The sequence below is a fragment of the Nycticebus coucang genome, chromosome 14, assembly GCF_027406575.1.
Source record: "Nycticebus coucang isolate mNycCou1 chromosome 14, mNycCou1.pri, whole genome shotgun sequence".
In the NCBI taxonomy this organism is placed as follows: Eukaryota; Metazoa; Chordata; class Mammalia; order Primates; family Lorisidae; genus Nycticebus; species Nycticebus coucang.
This window is the reverse complement of record NC_069793.1, coordinates 45,913,192-45,939,573: the sequence shown is the minus strand read 5'-3', so window position 1 is coordinate 45,939,573 and position 26,382 is coordinate 45,913,192. Positions and strand designations below refer to the sequence as shown.

General features: G+C 38.2%; 1 protein-coding gene across 9 annotated transcripts in view; it reads right to left on the bottom strand.

Annotated features, from left to right (window-relative positions):
* Positions 1-26,382, bottom strand: part of UEVLD (UEV and lactate/malate dehyrogenase domains) — a 51,471-nt gene that overhangs the window by 24,354 nt on the left and 735 nt on the right. For 6 of the 9 annotated variants that reach the window (XR_008374253.1, XR_008374252.1, XR_008374251.1 and 3 more), the window contains exons 2-7: positions 18,615-18,699; positions 14,072-14,137; positions 7,483-7,646; positions 4,497-4,632; positions 3,027-3,145; positions 569-671 (exon numbers count right to left, since the gene is read on the bottom strand). Coding sequence is in view for 6 of the 9 variants with exons in the window: in XM_053561785.1 (XP_053417760.1) it covers positions 569-671; positions 3,027-3,145; positions 4,497-4,632; positions 7,483-7,646; positions 14,072-14,137; positions 18,615-18,699 (673 nt within the window). In the remaining 3 variants the exon portion in view is untranslated. Of the gene's footprint in view, positions 1-568; positions 672-3,026; positions 3,146-4,496; positions 4,633-7,482; positions 7,647-14,071; positions 14,138-18,614; positions 18,700-25,498; positions 25,908-26,382 lie in introns of all 9 variants that reach the window. The other 3 variants (XM_053561787.1, XM_053561786.1, XM_053561790.1) reach the window with 3 other exon arrangements.

Here is a 26,382-nt window from a genome sequence, read left to right as displayed (position 1 = left end):
TGGGAGTGCTCTTGGAAAAATGAGCAGACATCCCAAAGTATGGCAAGCATGAAACAAGTTCATTGAGAAAGAGAAAGATTTACAGAGTAAGAGCAAGGTATACATGCTTAATGAGCAAGGTAAGTTTGTCACAGGTAGTGAACAGGCCTCCATTTTCACAACACAGAAAAGGCAAGGATGCCTATTTTTTATTTTTAGATGGAGTCTTACTCTGCCACCCAGGCTGAAGTGCAGTGGTCCAACATAGCTCACTGCAGCCTTGAACTCCTGGGCTCAAATGTTCCTCCTGCTTCAGCTTCCCAAGTAGCTCAGATGTATGTAGGCATGTGCCACCACACACTGTGGCAGCTGCCTGTAATCCTAGCTACTCAGGAGGCGGAGGCAAGAGGATCACTTGAGCCCAAGAGTTTGAGGTTACTGTGAGCTATGATGCCCTGGCACTCTACCCAGGGCAACAAAGTTAAGACTCAATCTCAAAAAATAAAAAATAAAAATAAAATAAAATAAAATCCTGGGACTCAAAAACAAGAGCAAATAAGGCAAACCCCTTGAAGCAAAATAACCAGACCTTTGCTGATTTCCACATTAGGCAGGTTGAAGATGTCAAGGTCCATTGACCCTCCTTTAGTCCCTTCTGAAAGGTCTAAGAGGACCAGCTTGTCTGCTATGCCCTGTTTAGTACAATAAGAAAAAGAACAGCATTACACTGGGTATATAGCCAGTTACTCAATTCAAATTCATTGAAAAATGAAGGCTAAAGAAAAATACACAGGTCTCACATGCCATCTTAAGAAGGAAAAGTTAACACTAGCAGTAAAAGTAACATGCAAGCAAGAAATTATTATGACCTTGTACATTCTTAAATTTTTTGTTATAAAGCTGACACTAGGTTTTGACTTTCATGCTAGAGACAATGTGCTAATGCCAGCTTTATTACAAAAAATTTAAGAATGTACATCCAGGTTGGGCATAGTGGCTTATATCTGTAGTCCTGGCATTCAGGGAGAATTATCTGAGCTCAGGAGTTTGAGACCAGCCTGAGCAAAACAAGATCCTATCTCTACTAAAAATAGAAAAATCACCCAGGCATGGTGGTACATTCCTATAGTCCTGGCTATTCCAGAGGCTGAGGCAGGAGGATCACTTGAGCCCAGGAGTCTGAGGTTGCTGTGAGCTAGGCTGATGCCATAGCACTCTAGTCTGGGTGGCAGGGCAAGACCATGTCTCAAAAAAGAAAAATGAAAAAATTTTTCATTTTTCTTTTTTTTTTTTTTTTTAATTTTTTTATTAAATCATAACTGTATATAATGATATGATTATGGGGCATCATACACTCACTACATAAACCATTTGACACATTTTTATCACAGTGGTTAACATAGCCTTTCTGGCGTTATCTCAGTTACTGTGCCAAAACATTTACATTCTACATTTACCAAGTTTCGCAAATACCCCTGTAATATGCATTTTTCATTATCAAATGACAAATAATGACGGTGAGACTCTTCTAACAGTTAAAGAATACCTTTATGTGCTTACCCCTCAAAATGAAAAATAATTACAAATAAAATTAATAAAACTCAGCACTGGTAGGGATGTCAAAAATCAGGTTGATGTGCATGTTATTATTAGCATCATAAATTATAAATGCTCTTCTGCCTTTCTGAAGAGCAATCTAGCAATATGTAATAAGTACCATAAAAACCTTTCATGAGGCTCGGCGCCCATAGCTCAGCGGTTAGGGCACCAGCCACATGAACTGTTTGCGGGTTCAAACATGGCCTGGGCCTGCTAAACAACAAGGACAACTACAACTACAACAACAAAAAATAGCCAGGCATTGTGGCAGGCGCTTTTAGTCCCAGCTACTTGGGAGATTGAAGCAAGAGAATCACTTAAGCCCAAGAGTTTGAGGTTGCTGTGAGCTGTGACGCCACCACACTCTACCGAAGGTGACATAGTAAGACTCTGTCTCAAAAAAAAAACAAAAAAACCTTTGATGACCTCTAGCATGAAAAATAAGCAACCTGTAAATTAATATTATACTAGCATTTTATTAGTAACAAAATATCTGAAAACAACTCAAATTCCAATTAACAGGTAATAGAGTATTCAGATGGAGAGTGGAAAAAATAAAATTATAATATGTGAAAAGTTAGCATATAATTTATAAAGTTAGTTATATAAAGTTCTAAGCAGCCAGATTTTAAAATTTTCTATTTCCCAGATATAATTTAATTATTTGCTGAAATAGAATCAACCTTCAAAACATATGTGAGTCTTAAATGGGAAAGGAAGAATTTGGATGACAAAACAATCAAATTTACTAATAAACAGAAAAGAAAAACTAGTGCCAGCCACCAAATCCACACATAGAGGGACAGCTATTCTGTTCTAGGTTACACTTTTCAAATGACACAAGACCTGCTGTTACTATGATACTGGGTCCTGGAGGGAGGCGGGTGGTTCTTCTGCACCTCTCTAGAAGGGGATTCAAGCCTTTCTGTAAATAATTTATACAGAGAAGATCCAGTAAAAAGGACCGATGAAAAAATAAAACCTAAACTAGTGTAACATGTCAACTCAGAAACTATGATCAAAAAAGAAAGTAATTATACAAGAAAAGGGAATCCTTAAAATAAAAAGCTAATTTTAGAAAAGCTAAAATTAAGTATTATAATAAATACAGTAAGAGTTTAATTAAAGTGACATGACTTGGAAAACACAAAAGAACTAATTTGTGACTAAGTCAGATGAATGTCAAGTTGAGTTTTCCCTTGGATTAGGATGATTGTTCATATCACTTTTTCAAAGATTATTCCATGACAAACCACTAATTAAGAAGCCACATCCCTGATGAGACTTTTCAGTATGTTTTTACCAACTTGCAAAACATATTTTAAAGCAAAATGAGGTTTTTCTTAAATGACACAGTGAAGCCACTACTTTTTGTATGTTAAATACAAACTGCCTAAAAATGTAGCAGCACTATGATAGATGTATTTATAACCATTAGGCTTACATACCTTTGCTGAAATTGCTAATGTGCAGGCAATACTCAATTCTCCACCTCCAACCACGGTAATTTTATTCACTGTTCTAGTCTCATGATTTGCCCAGCTCTTTGTATCTATGTCAGAGACACCTACAGAAAAAAGTAGATTATCCTGAGAACTAAAAATAATATCAAAAATCATTTTAGCATCTTTTAAATACACCAGGTTTTAATAGATCAGATAGAAAACATGGTGCTAGTTCATAGCGGCACCCCAAATACTTACTGAACAAATAAAATTTTCCAAATATGAGTATTTACAGGAAAGATAGGAGTCTCCTATTAAATATCCTACTAAGTAGAGGTTATTATTTTAAAAAGAAAGTATTTTCCCAACATTTAAAAATATGTTTAAAAATATTAATATGAGACTCTAAAATGATAGGATTTCCATAATTAACATTTTGAATATTATTGCTGTGGCCCACAATAAAAAAAAAATGTCTAATACCTTACTAAATTTTCTAAGCATGAGTATTTGGTTTTGAGAAGCAATGAGAATCAAAAATATTCTAAGCCAATATACTGAATAATCCAAAAAGCTAAATAAACATATAATGAAAAAGGCCTGGGATCATTAATACATATGAAGTGGTGTTGGAAAAAGAAAGAAGATTTTATCTCTCAGTGTTAGACTCATTTTTTGCATTTTTATTTATTTATTTATTTTAGAGACAAGAGTCTCACTTTGTCACCCTTGGTAGAGTGCCGTGGTGTCACAGCTCACAGCAACCTCCAGCTCTTGGGCTTAGGCGATTCTCTTGCCTCAGCCTCCCGAGTAGCTGGGACAATAGGCACCCGCCACAACGCCCGGCTATTTTTTTGTTGCAGTTTGGCCGGGGCTGGGTTCAAACGCCCCTCAGAATATGGGGCCAGTGCCCTACTCACTGAGCCACAGGTGCCACCCATTTTTTGCATTTTAAGAAAAAAACACTATTCACTGGAACTTTATGTTAATACCTTATGATAAATGTATGAAAATATTTTATTCAAAAGAGATATGTCCATATACACAGAGGGTTTTTTTGTTTTGTTTTGTTTTGAGACAGAGCCTTGCTCTGTCACTCAGGTTGGACTGCAGTGGCACTAATGTAGCAGAGCTCACTGTAACCTCAACCTCCTGGGCTCAAGCATGACTCCTGCTTCAACCTCTAGAATAGCTGGGACTAGGGGCACATACCACTATGCCTGGCTAATTTTTTTATTATTACTTTTTTGTAGAGATGGAGTCTCCTGGTGTTGCCCAGGCCAGTCTCAAATTCTTGGCTTCAAGTGATCCTCTCACCTCACCCTCTCATAGTGCTGGGATTATAGGCATGAATGAATGTACCCGGCTGACACACACAATTTACAAAAATCAAGTAGCAGACAGTAACGGATTTTAGAGAGAAATTATAAACTTATAACTCTCAAGGCAATGTGACTGACAAAAAATACAAACCTTCAGTGATTTTTGCAATGTAGGCTAGCAAGTCTACCTGCCGTGCCTCATCAGATGATGAGCGAGAATAGACAGGAAATTCTTCCTGAAACTTGGCAATCATTTCTTTAATTAATCCAACAATGACAGACTTGGGCTGGAGAATACACACAAAGGGAAAAGTTACACAAAAATTATGCCAGGGAATGCATAGGTCATTATGAAAGTTTTGAGATACACAAAAATCAAGAAATGTAAAATCTGCACGGACAGAAAGAAACGAAGCTCTCCCAGCAACAATGATAAGCCCCACATGTTAAAATTTGCACAGATAAATCAGAAAGGACACTGTTGACTGTGTTTCCTGGAAGCAAAAAATGGACCATCAGATAATCTGTTGCAAAACTTTCATAGTTACCCATGTCCTAGTTTTTTAACCTATATATTGTTATGGAGTTAGCCAAAAGGAAGTATTCTGTCATGTTGCTATTTTTTGAAACTACTCTACAAATTATGTGATACTTTTTAACTGTTTTAATACTTGTAACTGAAAAGGGAGAAAAATAAAATGTTAAATCAACACCTCTCAAAAGTAGGACAATAGCATAAATGTACTTAGTAACAGAATATCTACTATTTTTCTTTTTAAAACTTTTATTTTGAAATCATTTCAGACATATAGAAAAGTTACAAAAATAGTGCATATATTCGTCACCCAGATTACTCAAATGTCTACATTGTTATAACATTTGATTTTTTAGTTTCTTTATCTCTATATGTAGTTTTTCTGAACCAACTGAGAACAAACTACAGGTATAATACCCTTTTGCCTCTAAATACTTTAGTGTATATTTCCTAAAAGAAAAAAAAGACATTCTCCTACACAGCTATTATCAAATCAGAAAATTAATATTGATAAAATATTACCTAATCTATGATAGTACTGCTTTCTTTTTATTAACTGGTTAAGCAACCTTGATGAAATTCACTGAACTTTCCTGAGCTTCAGTGTCATTAGCAGAAGTACAATGTGAGTAACAAATCCCAATGGCTGATGTTAAACAAACAAGCTAATACATGCGAACTTAAGCTGTGCATACAAAATAAGATGTTTATTAGGAATATTTAGTAGTATACTCATTTAAAAAGTACTTAATTTCTTAGAGTCTGGATTTCGCTATTATAAATTAATAAGATAAGGCCATGTAGAGTAAAAACTGAAATACCTTGAGGAACCAGGCAGATAACATTAAATGTATGAAACTTCCAAGTATAAGAAAATTTGGAGAGATGGTGGCAAATTGGAAAGAACATGCCTATAGGCATTCAAATTCATATTAACAACAAAACAGGCCTGCATGGTGGCTAATGCCTACAATCCCAGCACTCTGGGAGGCTGAGGTGGGTGGATTGCTTGAGCTCAGGATTTCAAGACCAGCCTGAACAAGAGTGAGATCCCTGTCTCTAAAAAATCGCTGGGTGTTGTGACAGTCACCTATAGCCCCAGCTACTTGGGAGGCTGAGGCAAGAGGATGGTTTGAGCCCAAGAGTTTTAGGTTGCTATAAGCTATGTTGTCACGACACTCCACAAAGGCAATTCTGTCTCAAAAAAAAAAAAAAAAAAAGAACAAAACAAAACAAGGTAAACAAAAATCACTATGCTGGCTTGGAGCCCGTAGCTCAGTGGTTAGGGCACTGGCCACATACAGTGGAGCTGGCAGGTTTGAACCCGGCCTGGGCCTGCTAAACAACAATGACAACTGCAACAAAAAAACAGCCCGGCTTTGTGGTGGGCTCCTGTAGTCCCAGCTACTTGGGAAGCTCAGGCAAGTGAATGGCTTAAGTCCAAGAGTTTGAGGTTACTGTGAGCTGTGACACCATAGCACTGTACGGAGGGCAATATAATAAGACTCTATCTCAAAAAAAAAAAAAAAAAAAGCACTGTGCTGTTCAAAAAAAATTCTGTAGGCCTAATGCAGCCCTCTGAATCATTGGGGAAACTGCAATCCTTGGCTTAGATAACCTCTAGATTCCTTCTAGCTCCAAAAATTCCACACAATTCCAACTGCATGTGGAACTTAAAGGTACTGTAATACTTTTAAATGGGACAATTTAAATAACGTATTTTTTTTAGAACTAGTTTTAGCTTTTAATAAAGAGGCTCAGGATAGTAAAATGAAATAAATACTATCTAAATTGAAATCAAACATAACCTCAACAAAATTATAAGACGATCTCAGAGCATGTATTAAACAAACAAAATTATGAAAAAAGATGACAATGAAAATCAGAGAAGAAACAGGATAAACGAATTCCTGTAACAGAGCACATTAGTCAAAATGCTGTTTGAGGACAGTTAAAGAAAAAAAGGGGGGTAATCTTTTTTTTTGCAGTTTTGACCGAGCCCAGGTTTGAACCCGCCACCCCCAATGTATGGGGCCTGTGCCCTACTCCTTGAGCCACAGGTGCTGCCCAAATTTTAAAAACTTTATGTCAGTTAAAAATAAAGCATGTCACAGAAGGTTACACACAGTATGACTCAATTTACATAAAGGCCCAAAATAGGCAAAACTAAAAAAAAATTATATATGTGTACATATATACACACACATACACATACACATATATATGAAATATAAGAATAGGCAGGGACTAGAAAATAATGCTCTTATCTCTTGCTAGTAGCTTTTCACGTACTTTTTCAAATGCCAAGTGACTATAAAAAGAGACTAAACATACACACAAAAAAAAACAAAAAAATAAATAAAAAGAGACTAAACAACAGTTGGCGCCCAAATCTGGAAAGAGCAGCTTTGTACAGGTTGTTGTCATTAGGGTTCTGGGACCTGGATGACCCTAGAGAGCTCAATTTCAAATTGCTTTCAAAGACCATATGAAGAATATCACTGAAAAATGCAGTAATATACTTATCTGTACTGTTAGAATCAAAGACAAATATTCAGAAAAATATGTAAAGCTTTTTGAAGAAAATTGAAATTGGTCTTACATGGCTCCAGTTTTGGAGATAGGGCAAGTATATTCTGCCTTGAGCATCCACATGTTTTCCAACTAAGATTCCCATGTTTGCAGTTGGCTTCAAGAAGCAAATGGGGGGAGCAAAAGGGTGAGAATCCAAAATCCAGAAACAAATTGGTATGTTATACGTGTTACCTATTTGAGACAAAATAAACACATCTTCAAACAATAATGAAGGATATACATTGCATTTATGATATAGCTTAGTGGCATTTTAAGAAACAAGTTCATATACAAAGGATTGATGTAAAATAAAGCCTGTTTCTCCCATTCTGTCCACGTTCACATTGGAAATATGTTCCTATTAGAGAACTTAAGTTTAATTAAGACAATCACCAACTTATCCAATTCCACTCAATAAATATTTACAGTTTACTGTGCCAAGAGTTTGGGAAACAGCCTATTCTCTATGTAATTTTCTTTGCCCTACACAGAGATACTTTTCTTAAAAGGTAGTTGATACCTATGTTTTTGTACTTTATGATAGTTATTTTCTTACAGATCTATTTTCCTTTTAACACTGTAAACTTCTAGATAAGATTATGTCTAATTCACTTCTATACACTCATATCCCCTAGCATCAAGTATAGGCCTCAACATATTAGCTACTTAATAAAAGTTTTTTATATAAATAAGAATGAACAAACAGGGCGGCGCCTGTGGCTCAGTCAGTAAGGTGCCAGCCCCATATACCAAGAGTGGCGGGTTCAAACCCGGCCCCGGCCAAACTGCAACCAAAAAATAGCCGGGCGTTGTGGCGGGTGCCTGTAGTCCCAGCTGCTCGGGAGGCTGAGGCAAGAGAATCGCTTAAGCCCAGGAGTTGGAGGTTGCTGTGAGCTGTGTGAGGCCACGGCACTCTACCGAGGGCCATAAAGTGAGACTCTGTCTCTACAAAAAAAAAAAAAGAATGAACAAACAAATGAAAAATGAGTGAATGAACCAAACTGAGTTTTATATCTGCCCTGCAGGGTCAATAATTACAGATACTATAACTTGCAAAACAAATGGAGTTACAGACATTGAACTTTGAGCTGAAAATAACCTTAACAATAACCTTGTTGAGTGATTCTTAAATTTATTGTGTATCAGAATTACCTGAAGAACCTAAAAACACACAAATCCTGGGATCTCTTCCAGAGATTGAGACTTAGTAGAGGTGGAATGAGGCCCCAAATTGGCCCCATAAAGTTTTATGCTCCAGAAGATTTTGATGCAAATGATCTATGCATCTTTTTAAACACTAAAAGAAACACCACTTTTTGGAAGCACTCCAGTGTTATTTTATAGAAAAGGAAGTAGGCTCTGTACATGATAAGTAAAAGATCAAAAACTACTTAAGAAGAGAGCTAAGAATGTAGGATTATGCACCTCCGTTTTTACCAAGTATGTTAACTCCTACCAAGCCAAAATTTTTGACTGCCTTGGTTGCAGGTAAACCTAATGTAAGTGTAGGGGTAACCTAATGTAAGTGTAGGGGTCACATGCAGTGGCTCACACCTGTAATCCTAGCATTATGGGAGGCCAAGGGGGGAGGATTACTTAAGGCCAGGAGTTTGAGACTAGCTTGAGCATCACAGTAAGACCCTATCTCTACAAAAAAGAGAAAAATTATCCAGGTATGGTGGTACATACCTATAATCCCAGCTACTTGGGAGCCTGAGGCAAGAAGATCACTTGAGCCCAAGAGTTCAAGGCTGCAGTGAGCTATAATGACCCCATTTTAGGTTGGATGACAGAACAAGACCCTGTCTCAAAACAAAAACAAAAAACAAGCCCCCCCCACCTAAAACCTAATCTTAGACTAGAAATGGTAACTTATCAATAACCTTAGCTGTTCTATTGTATCTCCTGATATTCATTAATGCTTTCACAGCCTTATTGCACATCTTTCACTGTCTTTAAGAACGTGGCTGCTCACCTTCTGGGGGCAAGACATGATTGCAAAAGGGACTTTACCTACCAAATGCAATCAGTGTAACCTGGCTTATTGTACCCTCAATGAATCCCCAACAATAAAAAAAAAAAGAATGTGGCTGCTAAAGAACAAGAACACCCATGTTTAAATCCCAGTTCCACACATGGCTAGTTACACGACTTTAGGCAAGTTACTTATCTACTCTGTGCCTCAATTCCATCCTTTATAAAATAGCTCCTATCTAATATAGTTGTGATAAAATTAGTTAATATACGAAAAATGCTTAGAATAGTACATGATATGGTAAGTACATACTACAGAGGGTAATTTTGACCTCACACCTATTTGGAAAATAAAAAATAAATAGATCAGATAAAAAAATAAATAGTTCTCTTCTTCACCCCAATCCTTTTCTTACTAAGGAAACCCTGCTTCCACTGATAGCTACTTTTCTCCTCTTCCCCTAAGCACATTAGAAATACTTACGAAATTCATACATCAACATTTTTTCTTTTTTCTTTTTTTTAGAGACAGAGTCTCACTTTGTTGCCCTTGGTAGAGTGCCATGGTGTCACAGCTCACAGCAAGCTCCAGCTCTTGGGCTTAGGCGATTCTCTTGCCTCAGCCTCCACAGTAGCTGGGACTACAAGCGCCCACCACAAGCCTGGCTATTTTTTTGTTGCAGTTTGGCCGGGGCCGGGTTCGAACCCACCACCCTCAGTATATGGGGCTGGCGTCCTACTAACTGAGCCACAGACGCCGCCCAGTATTTTCTTTTTTTTTGACACAGAGTTGAAACTATCTCCCTGGATAGAGTGCCATAGCAACATAGCTCACAGCAACATCCAAATCTTGGGCTATTTTTAGTAGAGACAGGGTCTCACTTTTGCTCAGGCTGGTCTTGAACTTGTGAGCTCAAGCAATCAACCTGCCACGGCCTCCCAGAATGCTAGGATTACAGGTGTGAGCCACCACACCTGGCCCATATATCAACATTTTTAAAAAACTTCCTATGTTGGGGCAGTGCCTGTGGCTCAGTGGGTAGGGTGCCCAGTCCCATATACTGAGGTTGGCAGGTTTGAACCCAGCCCCGGCCAAACTGCAACAAAAAACAGCTGGGTGTTGTGGCGGGTGCCTGTAGTCCCAGCTACTTGGGAGGCTGACGCAAGAGAATTGCCTAATCCCAGGAGTTGGAGGTTGCTATGAGCTTTGATGCCAGGACACTCTACCGAGGGCAATAAAGTGAAATCTCTTTAAAAAAAAAAAATAGCCAGGTGTTATGGCAGGTGCCTGTAGTCCTAGCTACTTGGGAGGTTGAGGCAAGAGAATCGCTTGAGCTCAGGAGCTTGAGGTTGCTGTGAGCTGTGACACCATAGCACTCTACTGAGAGCGACATGATGAGACTCTGTCTTAAAAAAAAGAAAAAACAAAAAGAAACTTCCTATGTAATGCTAATGTGTACTCAGAATTGAAAATTAACATACATATTATAGAAATGTCTCTAATACCTGTGCATCTACTGATTTTATATTGGCCAGTCTTAGAACCATATTCCTCTTCTGCTTTCGTCTGACTATTTATGATATGGATATGGGCATACCTATAACTTTTGGTCCACTGATAACCTTATGACTACAAAGTCTTGTAATCACAGCACCACAAAGTGACTGATAGGTGCCAAGATATTCCAGGATGTTCCTCCAGAAATTACTGCCTAATGTGTGGTATACTCTACCAGGGGTCCTACAACTGCGGCCTGTGGGCCACATGAGACGGTGTGATTATATTTGTTCCCGTTTTGTTTTTTTACTTCAAAATAAGATATGTGCAGTGTTCACAGGAATTTGTTCATAGTTTTTTTTTTTAAACTATAGTCCGGCCCTCCAACGGTCTGAGGGACAGTGAACTGACCCCCTGTTTAAAAAGTTTGAGGGCCCCTGCTAGTATTTTTCATCTGTTGGTCACAATAAATAGGCCATAAAATTATATTGTTGTGTTAATAATATAAAAGTATTTCTTATTGTGGGTCATAGTATCAACATTTGAGAGCCACTGTTCTAGGCCATCCAAAAAAAATTTTTTTAATGTTTACTAATATTGCTATTCTGGTAGCCCTAACCCTGATGGAGCCGCTTCTTCCATTAATCACTACACATTAAAGAAAAGGAAGGAAATGTCTACTGAAAGTATCCCCTTGATTAATTGTTGCCCCTCCCCAGGAGCATTCATGTACTTTAACAGTCCATTCCTGGCAAAGCATCTGGTGTCCCTGATTCCTGCACCTCACTAGTAAGATTTCACTGCTGGTATTCTCTAATCTCTTCTTTCTACCCACCTTCCCATCAACAAGCAAATGCCCTTCCTCACCCAGGCCATCTGAGTTTTAGTGATTTAATACTACAGAGTCAGAACTCCTGATACAGAGTCCTCAGATTTAAAGTAATTATGTCATAAGAATGTAATTTAAGTTAGATGTAAATAAAGTTTAGATAGGTACAATCTTACTAAGATGATACACATCTCTAAAGAATGGGTATATGGGGAAAAATGTCATCATGAGTTTAATATAATCTTGAATGGGTAAGAAACAACACAGCAAATTTTGACAGGTATTCATAAAGAAATATTAACAGCAGTTTTAGCTGGGGAATAGGCCTGGGTGGGAGGTTAGATATAAGCTGAACCTCATCTCTTCCCAACTATTTAAATTTTTCAGCATGAAGACATACTATCATTTTTCTATTAATAATAAACCCAGTTAACTAAACGAGAGTAATAAAGGCAGACAAATAATAACCAATTTACTAAGTACTTACTATGCGCCAGGCACTATATGAAGAGCTTTACTTAATGTAATTCATTTACACTTCACAACTCTGAGAAAGGCTCTATTACTGTTCCATTATACAGATGAGAAAGTTAATACATTCTGACCTCTTGATTAGCAGGAAATAATGTACATTCACAATGAGTTGATAACAGCTCTAGTTGAAAGCAAAGGAAAAAAAAGAAGTATATGGCAAAAAAAAAAAAAAGCATTGCAGTCAATATTACTACCTTGGGAAAAACCCCAGCTTAAGAACCAATGTTCTCAATGGCTGCAGGACAGGTGGAGTGCCAAGAAGTGGCATCTACTGATAGTATGAAGAAAACCTTTCTGTCCTCATGTTCTCACCACACTGTTTAGGAACTGAAATGCTACTAAGCAGTAATTCATTCCTAAGCTCCTGTGTTAATATGCAACTACCCTTGAAATCTTTAGGGTGGGTAAGAATTGTCCTTTATCCCTTAGGATGAATTACTTAATCAGTTTCCTTCCCTCTTCCTTTACCTTTCTTTCTAACATCTAGTCAAGATAAATGCAGAATATAAGTAAAGGGAGAACAGGTCTGAGTAAAGTTCTCCAGGCAGTTAGAAACAGTCTGAAAGTTTGGCAGGAGAGGATCAAGGAAGGAAAAGCAAAATCCACTCTGTCCTTGTTCTGCCCACCTCGTTCCACAATCACTGCATAGAACCCATGGCTAGGTGGGTTCCAACCACACTTCTATGCATAAAACCAATCTGAATTCCTATGCATTTCCTGAGTGCCTATCAGTGTTAAAAGAGGTGTCATGGCGGGACATACTCCGAGGCAGAACAAACCATGAATGCACCTCTAACAAGTCATCATTGGCAGGAAAGGAGGAGAAATTAAGGGGGTTTGTGATGATCTAGGAACTACCATCAAGAAGCACCTACTTTGAAAGAAGTCCCCCAAATACAGCTTCCTGGTATATTTATTAAACACTGTCTAGGAGACAGCAAGCTGTACTGTTCTCTCACTATTTGGTTTCTAGATCCTTCTCAGCCCTCTTTTCAGTGCACTTCCTCTTTCAAATGCCCAGTAGCCTCATTTCACAATGAGGAATCCAAGTCCTTCAGAGAGCTATTTTGGAACAAAGAGTCAATAGTGTTTTTAAATTTTACAATACATAAGAAACCTTCTACGATACCTATCTGAAATGTTTGTCCTTAAAGAACACAGGAGCAAGTAGGTCTGGACAAACAGTAAGAGTTAAGAACAGAAGAAGTTAGTGATTTTTCTTTCTTTTTGAGCCAACACTCAGCTATTTTAACCTTTAGGTCACCCTAAAATATGCTCTTTTCTTTGAGCTTTAATGATCCTTATTTAAAAATTTCCTATTAAGAGTTTCAAGTGTCAGCCTAAGACTAGCTGTGTGGTCTTAAGCAAATTAGACCAGGCTAAGATTCAGTTTCCCCTATGAAATGGAGATAATGCTACATCCTATCCAGGGAAAAGGAGGGGAACAAGACATAGATATAATGAAGAAAAAGCTGAGATCCCTGCACTTTGCTATGGAAAACAGACAGAACTCTTCCCAGTAGACGGAATGCTCCCCGAGAGGAGGAGAGTAGTGGGCATGTAGTTGACAATTAAGTATTTACTGAATTGAATTGAATTTGTTGACATTAATGTAAGCCGTCCTTGACTGAAACAGCATCCTGCCAGATCTAGTTAGGTTCTGTATGAAACATACACATGTGAAAATACTTTGACAGTGTTATAGTATAAACCAATGTAAGTTCTCATTAAATGAACTGCTCTTTTAGAAAACGCTCACATTTTCTCAACTTCCACACTTACCCTGATACATCACAGGAATAGTGCCAGTAAAATTCAGCAGGTCTTTCTGGGAACTATCTTTAAAAACTATGAGGGAAAAAAAGCCCCAAAACGTGTGATTAGAAGCAGAAAGAACTGTAGTAATGTATGTAAGAGTGCACATATGTACACGCATGAATATACACATGCACACACACATATAATCTCTAAATAACATAATCTAGAAATCAGTAAACTGGTCGACAGGGGAAATTCCTAGCTGCTGTTTACTTAAACAGCAGTGAGGGCAGTTGAAAGAATCCCAAATTCTAGGTCCCCCTTCTCCACTTAGAGAGAGGCATGTGACTTTTGGTTAGTTTAATCTCTTTGATCTTCAATTTCATCATCTATAAAATAAAGTTGGTAAGACTGCTTTACAAAGTTGTCATATAGATCAAATGAGACAATGTGAAAAGCTATAGGAAATAAAGTACTATAAAATGTGGGGACATTATTAAATAGTTGCGACATGTAACAAATAAGTTATAATCACTTTTATAATCAGAAGAAAAACTATTAGCTTTTTTGTTTTGTTTTAAACACCAAGTGGCACTAGAAGATTAGCTTTATTTTTTAAAGCAATTCTTTAGAAAGATCAATAATTATTTTCTTTGGTTTCTCTAACTCCATTATTTTCAATCTTTTTCCAGCATTTATATCCCTAAAATTTCAATTTTCCTACCAATAACTGGGACATACTGGTGGAGAATCAACACCCTTAATTTTAGGACGAAATAGACATCACTACCTCTAGTTTCAAACAATCAAACTACTTTGGAAAGTAGTCTGTTAGTATCTCAGTAACTGTACTATTTAAGCAGAGCAAGAAAAAGATTCTAAGTAGATTTGATAACCTCTTAAAAGGGGAAAGAAGAAATAGGCTGTCTTAGTCTGTTCAGGCTATATCTTCTTTCCCCTTTTAATGGGTTATCAAATGAGCAGCTTATAAACAACAGAAATTTATTTCTCACAGTTCTGGAGGCTGGGAAGTCCAACATCAAGGTGCTAGTAGATTTGGTGTCTGCTGCCACCTTTTTCTTGTGTTCTCACATGATGGGAGGAACAAGGTAGAAGGAGCCTTTTTAATAAAGGCATTAATCCCATTCATGAGGGCTCTGTCAAAGAGCCTCCTAAAGGCCCCACCTGCTAGTATCATCAGTTACGAATTAGGATTTTAACATATGAATTTGTGGAGGACACATTCAGATCATAGCACAGCCTGACACAGAAAACCCAGGGGCTAAGAGTTTTCATTAAGTATAAACATTTACCTTGAACTATATGAGTGAAAGGTAAAAATAGGTTAAGGGACAAAATTAACAGCACAAACTAAAATGTTAAGAGGAGTATGGCTTGGCGCCTGTGGCTCAAGCAGCTAAGGTGCCAGCCACATACACCTGAGCTGGTGGGTTCGAATCCAGCCCGGGCCTGCCAAACAACGACAGCTGCAACCAAAAAAAAGTAGCCAGGCATGGTGCCTGTAGTCCCAGCTACTTGGGAGGCGGGAACAGGAGACTCGCTTGAGCCCAGGAGTTGGAGGTTGCTGTAAGCTGTGATGCTATAGCACTCTACCCAGGGCGACAGCTTGAGGCTCTGTCTAAAAAAAAAAAAAAAAAAAGTCAAGAGGAGTAGAAAAGGGATTGTTTCTCGGAGATAGGTAATAACCCAGAAATGTGTAAAGAAACTACAGTTGTTAATATTCAGTATCCAATCAAATTATTTAAAAAGCCAAAACAGAAGCAATTATGATGTATGACTGTCATTGTCTCCAATAAAAAATGTACGATGGCCTCGGCGCCTGTAGCACACTGGTTACAGCACCAGCCACATGCACCAAGGGTGGTGGGTTTGAACCCGGCCTGGGTCAACTAAACAACTGCAACAACAACAATAAAAAAAAATAGCTGGGGGCGGCACCTGTGGCTCAGTGAGTAGCGCACCAACCCCATATACCGAGGGTGGTGGGTTCAAACCCAGCCCCAGCCAAACTGCAACAAAAAATAGCTGGGCGTTGTGGCGGTGTCTGTGGTCCCAGCTACTGGGGAGGCTGAGGCAAGAGAATTGCCTAAGCCCAGGAGCTGGAGGTTGCTGTGAGCTGTGATGGCACAGCATTCTACCAAGGGCAATAAAGTGAGACTCTGTCTCTACCAAAAGAAAAAAAAAAAATAACTGGGTGTTATGGCAGGCGCCTGTAGTCCCCGCTACTTGGGAGTTTGAGGCAGGAGAATCGCTTAAGCCCAAGAGTTTGAGGTTGCTGTGAGCTGTGATGCCACAGCACTCTATCGAAGGTGACAGTGAGACTCTGTCTCAAAAAAAAAAAAAAAAAAATGTACCTTGCCAATATTAATTCTATAGTTTGAGGGTTTAATGGCACCAGAGCTTTCTCTAGACAGGGGGAAATGAGAATAAAAGTTAATTGGTACAATGAAAGCATCAAATCTATATGATGAAACAGACATTGTATGAGAGAAAGCAATATTGAAACAGAGGGAAAGACAGACATGGGTATAAATCCCAACTCCAACCCTCATCAGCTGTGAAATCTTTTTTTTTTTTTTTTTAAGACAGAGTCTCCCTTGGTAGAGTGCCACGGCATCATAGCTCACAGCAAATCCTTGGGCTTAAGTGATTCTCTTGCCTCAGCCTCCCCAGTAGCTAGGACTACAGGCGCCCGCCACAATGCTCAGCTATTTTTAGAGATGAGGTCTCACTCTGGCTCAGGTTGATCTAGAACCTGTGAGCTCAGGCAATCCACCTGCCTTGACTTCCCAAAGTACTGGGATTACAGGCATGGCTACCACACCCAGCCTACAACTAGCTATTCTACAACAGTACTTGAACAACTCCTCAAGATGTCTAATATACAAATTCAAATGAGATATGTTTTCTTAAACCAAACTAATACAAATTTAAAACATATACATGTATAATGAAGTTTTTCAAAACTCTGGAATTTTAACTAATTCTTGGGTCCTAAAGTCAATTTAATGAGTCTCAACTAGTATTTGTTTTAAATGGAGTTGAACTGGATAGACTAAAAGAGAAAAAAATGCCAGGGTGGACATGTATTTTAGTTATCTGTATACTAGATCATGATATAAAATGTATTTCCAATTGCAGGTTGTAGTCAGATATTTTTTGAAATAAAGCCTTTCTTAGATAACCAGATCCCCCCTATAAAATGAATAAGATAGGCTCGGTACCTATAGACCAGTGGTAAGGGTGCCAGCCACATACACCAAGGCAAGTGGGTTTGAACCCAGTCTGGGCCTGCTAAACAACAATGACAACTGCAACAAGAAAAATAGCTGGGCGTTGTGGTGGGTGCCTGTAGTCCCAGCTACTTGGGAGGCTGAGGCAAGAGAATTACTTAAGCCCAAGAGTTTGAGGTTGCTGTGAGCTGTAACGCCACAGCACTCTATTATAGTGGGTGACATAGTGACTCTGTCTCAAAAGAAAAATGAATAAGATAAAACTTTGTTATTAATAACTTAGAATCAACCATATATGCAGTAGGCCATCCGAATATGTCCATATCCTAACCCTTGGAACCTGTGAATTATCACCTCTCTTGGCAAAGGGACCTTTTCGTGTGATAAAATTAAGGACCCCGAGATGGGGAAATTATCCTATATTTTTTGGACGGGTCTCATCTAATCACATTGATTCTTTTTTTTTTGTAGAGACAGAGTCCCACTTTATGACCCTCGGTAGAGTGCCATGGCATCACACAGCTCACGGCAACCTCCAACTCCTGGGCTTACGCGATTCTCTGGCCTCAGCCTCCCGAGTAGCTGAGACTACAGGCGCCCGCCACAACAGCCAGCTTTTTCTTTTCTTTTCTTTTCTTTTTTTATTGCAGTTCTGCCGGGGCGGAGTTTGAACCTGCCACCCTCGGTATATGGGGCCGGTGCCTTACTGATTGAGCCACAGGCGCTGCCCCACATTGATTCTTAAAAGTAGAGAACCTTTCCCGGCTATAGTAAGAGGGAGATCTAACAATAGAAGAATGGTTAGAGACATGCAAAATTGCTGGCTTTGAAGACAAGAGAAAGAGACCAGGCATCAATGCCGGAGACCTCTAAAGACTGAAAAAGGCAAGAAAACAGATTACCCCTAGAGTCTCCAGAAACAAAGACCTGTTGACATCTTAATTTTAGCCAAGTCCAATTTCCACATTTGATCTTAGCTAAAAGGCCAACAAGTGATTATCCACTTTGAATATCCAGTTAAACTTCTAAGCTACAGAAATCTGTGTTGGACTTCTAGTCTACAAAACTGCAACATAGTAAATTTTTGTTTGTTTTTTTAAGCTGTGAAGTTTGTGGTAATTTGTTACACAGCAATAGAAAACAAATATAATCTATATTGTATTAACTTAAATTTCCTTAGAAATCACAGTTCTTAAAGTATAGCTCAAAATTCAAGGACAAAAGAGAGAAATAATAAATTAAGATTTTGTAGTTCTCTAGGACTACATACTAGTTCAAATAAGGGAGTAAAAACTAGAAGCTATGGTTCTTACCGTAGGTGTCCATGGAATATCTAAAATGCGGGAAAAGTATATTTACATTCTTTAGTTCTTCCACAGTCAGATCCCTGAATTTGTACTGAAAAGAGAAAAATGAGCATGAAGAGAAAAGCTATGAGCAAGAGAACACTTGCAGTTAATATTCAATTGAACATTTATTAAGTGTGAGGCTCTGGGCTTTGAGCTCTACAGACAAGAATAGAATATTTGATTTAATCTCTTAAACAACAACTCTCTGAGACAGGGAGGACTTACAACTGCTCTATTTCGCAGAAGAAACATAGAGAATCAAAGCAACCTGTTGAGTCAGGTAGAAAGTTAAATAGCAAAGCCAGAGCCCAAACTCAGGACACAGGTCTTTTATTAATAAACTGAACTGCCTCCAAATACATGGACCTCCTGAAGGCTTAAGAGATAGGATAGAGCAAATAATCCCTCTCCACTGTCTTGAATACATTATTCACTTGAGACACCTTGACTTTCCTCTCCCACCTTCCTGGTATTGCATCTAGGCTTCAAAGGGAAAATAAAAGTATGCGAGGGTTTGCAGTCAGGTTGACTGAACTACCTCCTCATCCATCCAGCTGTCTTCCCAGAAAGATGAATTTGGTTGCCTTGCAGGCAAAATCATATAAATTCTTTGAACTTATTTTCTCATCTGCAAAAAGAGATAATACCCACCTCCTAGACTTGTGGTGAAGAGTAAATGAAGGGGAAAAAAGTACATTGAGTCCATTATGAAAATAGAATTGAGAAAATAACTGCACATACAGTAGCATCAACAAGAATAAAATACTTAGAAATAAATTCAACAAGAAGGCACAAAACACAAGACTCCGAAAACAACAAAACATTGTTCAAAGAATAAAATAGACACAAATAAATGGAAAGACATTTAATGTTCTTGGATCCAAAGACTCAGCATTGTTAAGACAGCATTATTCCTCAACACATTCAACACCATCCCTATCAAAATCCCAGCTGGCTTTTTTTTCTTTTGCAAAAATTGACAAACCAATTCTAAAATTTATATGGAAATTCAAGGGACTCAGAATAGTCAAAACAATTTTGAAAAAGAACAAAAAGGTTGGAGGATTCATACTATAATTAAAAGACAGGCTATAATCAAAAAGAGAACAATGAAAACATATATCCACATAAAAACTTGTGTATAATTGTTTACTGCAAAATTATTCATAATAATCAAAAAGTAAAAATAGTCCAAATGTCCATCAACTGATAAATGGACAAATAAAATATGCTATATCCACAAAAAGTATTCAGCCATAAAAATAAAGTATTGATACATGCTACAACTCAGATGAACCTTAAAAACATTATGCTACATGAACAAAATCAGATGAAAAGGTTACGTATTATATAATTCCACGTATATGAAATATCAAGAATAGGCAAATCCATAGAAACACAAAGTAGATCAGTGGTTGCCTAGGATTAGGAGAGTTAGGGAGAAAATAGAGTACAACTGATAGTGGATTCTGTTTCTTCTCTCTGAGTCTTAAGTTTTTCATCAGCAAAAGTGATACAGCTATACTGCCTACCAACTTCAGCAGAAATGTATGAAAGTTTTCTAATTAACATACATAAAATTGAGATAGTAAACAAAATATGCATACAATATTAAGTACAGGCAGGAAAATGACTTGATACAAAGCACCTGGCCACCCAAGAGATTTTATAACTAATGCAATTGCACTGTTGTAAAAATTAGGCCAGGTGAGTGGTTTATGCCTGTAGTCCCAGTTACTTGGGAGGCTGAGGTGGGAGGACTGCCTGAGCTCAGTTCAAGGCTGCAGAGAGCTATAATTGCATCACTGCATTCCAGTGGACAAGAGCTCAAGACTCTGCCCCCCGCCCCAAAAGCCAGTAAGATGGAAAAATTGAGAAGTTAAAATTTTAAATTTACCTGTTGTACTATAGTAAATTTATTCAAGAGACCGTTATTTGTGATGAAAGGTGCTCAAATGTAGGACACACTTAGGAACTAAGGGATACTTTGTAGAATAATTTTATAACACAAATATTTAGCAGGAAAAAATCTTGATTTATAAGGACTTAATATAATAAGTCCAATTAACATATATATATATGTATATATATATATATATTTTAGAAATAGAGTCTCACTTTATCACCCTTGGTAGAGTGTTGTGGCCTCACAGCTCACAGCAACCTTCAACTCCTGGGCTTAGGTGATTCTCTTGCCTCAGCCTCCCGAGTAGCTGGGACTACAGGTGCCCACTACAACGCCGGGCTATTTTTTTGTTGTGTTGCAGTTTGGCCGGGCCAGGTTCAAACCAGCCACCCTTGGTATATGGGGCCAGTGCCCTACCCACTGAACCACAGGTGTTGCCCCCAAGTCCAATTAATATTTTATGAGTCAACAAATCTAGGTAAAGTTCGACTCTACTAAGATAACTCAGCTGAGTAGAAAATATGAATTAGGGATCTAGAGAAGTTTTCTAAACGAAATACTTAATTTAAACTAAGCAATATACATGTGTGCATGTATTTGCGTATACACATATATGTGGACACACTGTATTTGAAGAGTAATCAACACTGGTGAACCCACTACCCACTTATGACCTAGAATAGCACTATCCAACAAAGCTTTCTGCACAAGGGAAATGATCTTACATGTGCATTGTCCAATACAGTAGCCATAAGCTGCATGTGGTTAGTGACAACTGAAATGTGAATAGTGTAACTGAGAAACTCAGTTTTAAATTTTATGTAATTTTGATTAAATAGCCATATGTGGCCAATGGCTACCATATTGGACAGCAAAGACCTAGAACCTTTCCAGTCACATAACATCTGAGTACTTCCTCTTTCCCATTCAGTTGCCTTCCCTGAATTGTGTATTCATTCCTTTGCTTTATCTTTCCATAGTTGTATCCTATGTGTATATCCCTAAACAACATACTATACATATTTAGTTTTCCTTGTTTCTTGACTTCATCAATATATAATCTCACATATAACTTCCATTTTTTTCACTTAGTATGTTTCTAAGATTCATTTGTATAGTTGCTTGCTTATAATTAAAAATTGTGTGTCCTACCTTTGAGCACCTTTCATCATAAATATTGGTCTCTTGAATAAATTTACTATAGTGCAACAGGTAAATTTAAAATTTTAACTTCTCAATTTTTCCATCTTACTGGCTTTTGGGGGTGGGGGGCAGAGTCTTGCACTCTTTTTTTTTTTTTTGAGACAGAGCCTCAAGCTGTTGCCCTGGGTACAGTGCCGTGGCATCATAGCTCACAGCAACCTCGAACTCCTGGGCTCAAGCAAGTCTCCTGTCTCCGCCTCCCAAGTAGCTTGGACTGCAGGCACCTGCCACAACGCCCGGCTATTTTTTGGTTGCAGCCATCATTGTTGTTTGGCAGGCCCGGGCTGGATTCGAATCCGCCAGCTCAGGTGTATGTGGCTGGCGCCTTAGACGCTTGAGCCACAGGCGCCGAGCCGAGTCTTGCACTCTTGTCCACTGGAGTGCAGTGACGCAATTATAGCTCTCCGTAGCTTTGAACTCCTGAGCTCAGGCAATCCTCCCACCTCAGCCTCATTTTCTGTACATCATTCATTTTCACCGTTATATAATAGTGTTTTCCACTGTGAATATATAACAAATTATTATTCATCCTGTCAATGAAAATTTGGGTTGTTTACAATTTTTAATTATAAATAATTCTATTACCTAACAGAGGCTGAAGTAAGATCATTTGAGCCCAAAAGTTTGAGGTAACATAGTGAGACCTCATTTCTTAAAAACAAAACAAAAAAATTCTTGCATGTGTCTCCTACTTCAGATGCTACGAATTCTCTATGGTATACATAGGTCACTATGAAAGTTTTGAGATAGACTGTGCTATGGTCCGTTATTTCACTTTCAAGAAACACAGTCGAGGCTCAGCATCTGTAGCTCAGCAGCTAGGGCCCTGGCCACATATACCGGGCTGATGGGTTTGAAAGCCTGGGCCTGCTAAACAACAATGACAACAACAACAACAAAAATAGCTAGGCATTGTGATAGGCACCTGTAGTCCCAGCTACTTGGGAGGCTGAGGCAAGAGAACTGCTGAAGCCCAAGAATTTGAGGTTGCTGTGAGCTGTGATGCCACAGCACTCTACCGAGGGTGACAAAGTGAGATTCTTGTTGCCCCCCCCCAAAAAAAAAAGAAAGAAAAGAAACAGTTGACAGCATCCTTTCAGATTCACTCAAGCAAGTTTCAATTTATTCGATTATTGGTGTTGCTGGGAGGAGTTCATTTGTTTCTGTCTGTGGATTTTGTTCCTTGATTTTTGTGTATCTCAAAACTTGCCTAATAACCCACATATAACTAGATGTAGAAGGGATATAAAATTAAAATACTCAAATTAGACTGGGCACAGTGGCTCATGCCTACAGTCCTAGCATTCTGGGGGACCAAGAGGTGATCACTTGAGCTCAGGAGTTCAAGACCAGCCTGAGCAAGAGTGAGACCCCCATCTCTACTAAAACAAGAAAAACTAGCTTGGCATTGTGATGCACGTCTATAGTGGGATGGTGAGGCAAGAGGATCACTTGAGCCCAAGAGTTTGGAATGGCTGGGAACTAGGATGACACAAAAGCACACTACCCAGGACGAGGGAATCAGACTCTGTCTCAAGAGAAAAATAAAAAATAAACAAAATTAACAAAATAAAGCCAAATTACTTCCCCAAATGATTAAACTACCATTTAACCACCAACAGTGTTTAAAATTAATTCATCTACATCTACATCCTCAAAAAGATTTGAAATTTTAATTTATGCCAATCTAGTGAGAGAAAATGGTGTTGAACATGGTCTTAATTTGCTTTTCCATAATTACTAATGGATTAAGCAAACTTTCATATTTTTCTTTTTTAATACCTATTTATGTCTTCTGATTAATTTTCTATTTATTTGTTTTAATATTGATTTATAGGCATGCTTTATATATTCTGGATGACAATACTTTGTCAGTTATGTTTTTTACAGATATCCTAAAACTGTACCTTGCCTCTCCACTCTCTTCATGGTATCTCTTGACATACAAAAGTAAGTTCTTTTTTTTTTTTGAGACAATGGTCTTACTTTGTCACTACTGGTAGAGTACCATGGTAGAGCTCACAGCAACCTCAAATTCTTGGGCTCAAACAATTCTCCTGTCTCAGTCTCCCAAGTAGCTGAGACTCAGCCACCCACCACAATGTCTATTTTTTTTTTTTTTTAGAGAAAGGGTCTCACTCTTGCTCAAGCTGGTCTTGAACCTGTGAGCTCAGGCAATCCACCTGCCTCAGCCTCCCAGAGTGTTGGGATCACAGGCGTGAGCCCCAGCAGCCAGCCTAACACAAAAGTTCTTGACTTTAGGGCTTGGCGCCTGTAGCTTAGCAGTTAGGGCACTAGCCACATACATTGTAGCTGGCAGGTTCAAATCCAGCCTGGGCCCACCAAACAACAACCAAAAAAATAAAAATAAAAAATAGCCAGGTATTGTGATGGGCGCCTGCAGTCCCAGCTACTTGGGAGGCTGAGGCAAGAGAACTGCTTAAGCCCAAGAGTTTGAGGTTGCTCTGAGCTGTGATGCTACAGCACTCTACCCAAGGCTACACAGTGAGACTCTGTCTCAAAAAAAAAAAAAAAAAAAAAAGGTCTTTACTTTAATGTAGTTGAGTTTACCAGGATCTCCTCTGTGTCTCATTTAAAAATACAGTCTATTAAGGTGGAGAAGAGAAGAGGGGAAAGGGGAGTAGGGAGGGCAATTGGTAGCATCTCATCTAAAGTGCATAATGTTAGGGTGTTCAACACAACCCCAAGTGAAGGGCTCAACTACAACTTGAACTTTACCTTAGAAATGAAAATAATGTAACGGAAACATTTTTACCCTCCTATTAATCTAAAATTAAAGAAAAATGTTTGCATATTCTGAGGCCATAACATTTGTAAGTTTTAAAGTTGTCTTTTGAGGGCGGTGCCTGTGGCTTGAAGGAGTAGGGTGCCAGCCCCATATGCTGGAGGTGGTGGGTTCAAGCCCAACCCTGGCCAAAAACTGCAAAAAAAAGGATTAAAGTTGCCTTTGTATTTAGGTCTTTTATCAACTGGGAATTTTTATGTTTGGTATAAGGTAAGGATACAATTTCATTTTTTTCCCATACGGAAAATCATTTGTCTCTGTATTCTTCTTTTCATAGTCATCTGTAATACTTCTTCAGTTTTCTACTGTTTCCAAACATGAATATGATTTTAAGCCCTTTAGTCTGTTTCATTGGTTAATTTGTTTATCCTATACCAATATCACACTAAACCTTAATTACAGTATTACTGACATTTGTTTTTGTTGTTATTCATTTTATTTTTTCATTTATTTTATTTCAATCCTTTTTTGTAGAGGCAGGGTCTCCCTGTGTTGCCTAGGCTGATCTCATACTTGGGTTCAAGTGATTTTCCCCTCTCAGGCTTCTGAGGAGCTGGGACTACATGTAAAGTCACCTCACCTGGCTAGCATTGACATTTGGTACAGTAAGTCCCCACATTTATTCTTTTTCTTTTTTTTTTTTTTTATTGTTGGGATTCATTGAGGGTACAATAAGCCAGGCTATACTGACTGCAATTGTTAGGCAAACATTTATTCTTTTTCTGTAATAACTACCAAAATTTTTCTTGGTCTTTTGCCCTTCCAAATGAATTTCACAATCGCTTTGAAAAGTTCCCAAAATAACCTATTATAATTTTGACTGGAATTGCAATGACCCTATAGATCAATCTGGGAAGAATGGACATCTTCACATCCATGACATTAGGATATTTATTTAGGTTTTGTTTGTTTTCAGTAAGATTTTTCACTTACTCCATATAGTTGCTTGATTTTTCAATGTCCTATTCACTTCTCCAAAGATTTTTCGGCATGAAAAATATTTCTAAAAATTAAGCTATTCTATTATTTGCCTAGTACAAGGACCAAAGAACCTCAGAAATATTTGCTGGTTTCTTTCATTTATACATGTTGCGAATATTTATTAAGCACCTTTGTGCCAGATTCTATGCTATGCACTGACAATGAGAAAAAATTCCTCTACTATTTTCCTCTCACTCTTGAGAAACTATTTGTCTTGCTTTTTCCCCCTTCATTCCAGTTACACCAAAATTAGGTTGTACTTCTTTTCCTACTCGCGACTTCAGCAATTTTTCTCATTGGATAATCCATCCTCTTCCCCACATTAAAACTTGATAGAATGGGTCTTTTAATTTCATGTTCTCTGAAGAGGAGACAGAAAGGGTAGTAATTCTAAGCATGATGATACTTCTACAAGATCTACACCTGTCACAGTAGGTAAAATCATTCAAGTTAATTACATAAACTTCAATCTTGGGGCTTCAAAATCTCCCACAGGCAAGCAAACTCCCAACAAGGCCAGGTTTAGGCATGTCCAACAAAAATGGCAGAAACTATGATTTCTGCATGAAGTTCTAAGAACCACTTAGTTAGAAAAATGGTGAAAAGGAGGATTTCCTCAGACTACACACCGGTGGACAGAATGTCTTCTCACGTGGAAACCCGCGCTACTCAAGCCCCACAAATATAGGTCAGATTTCTGGGTCAGCCTTCCCACTCCTCAACCTTTCAACATTAGGAGGTTCTCTCCTAGGACTTTAAACTGTCTTCGTTTTTAAACCTACTCAGGCCTTACACCCACATCACAGTTATTTAGCGCCTATGTTGTTGTCAAGCAC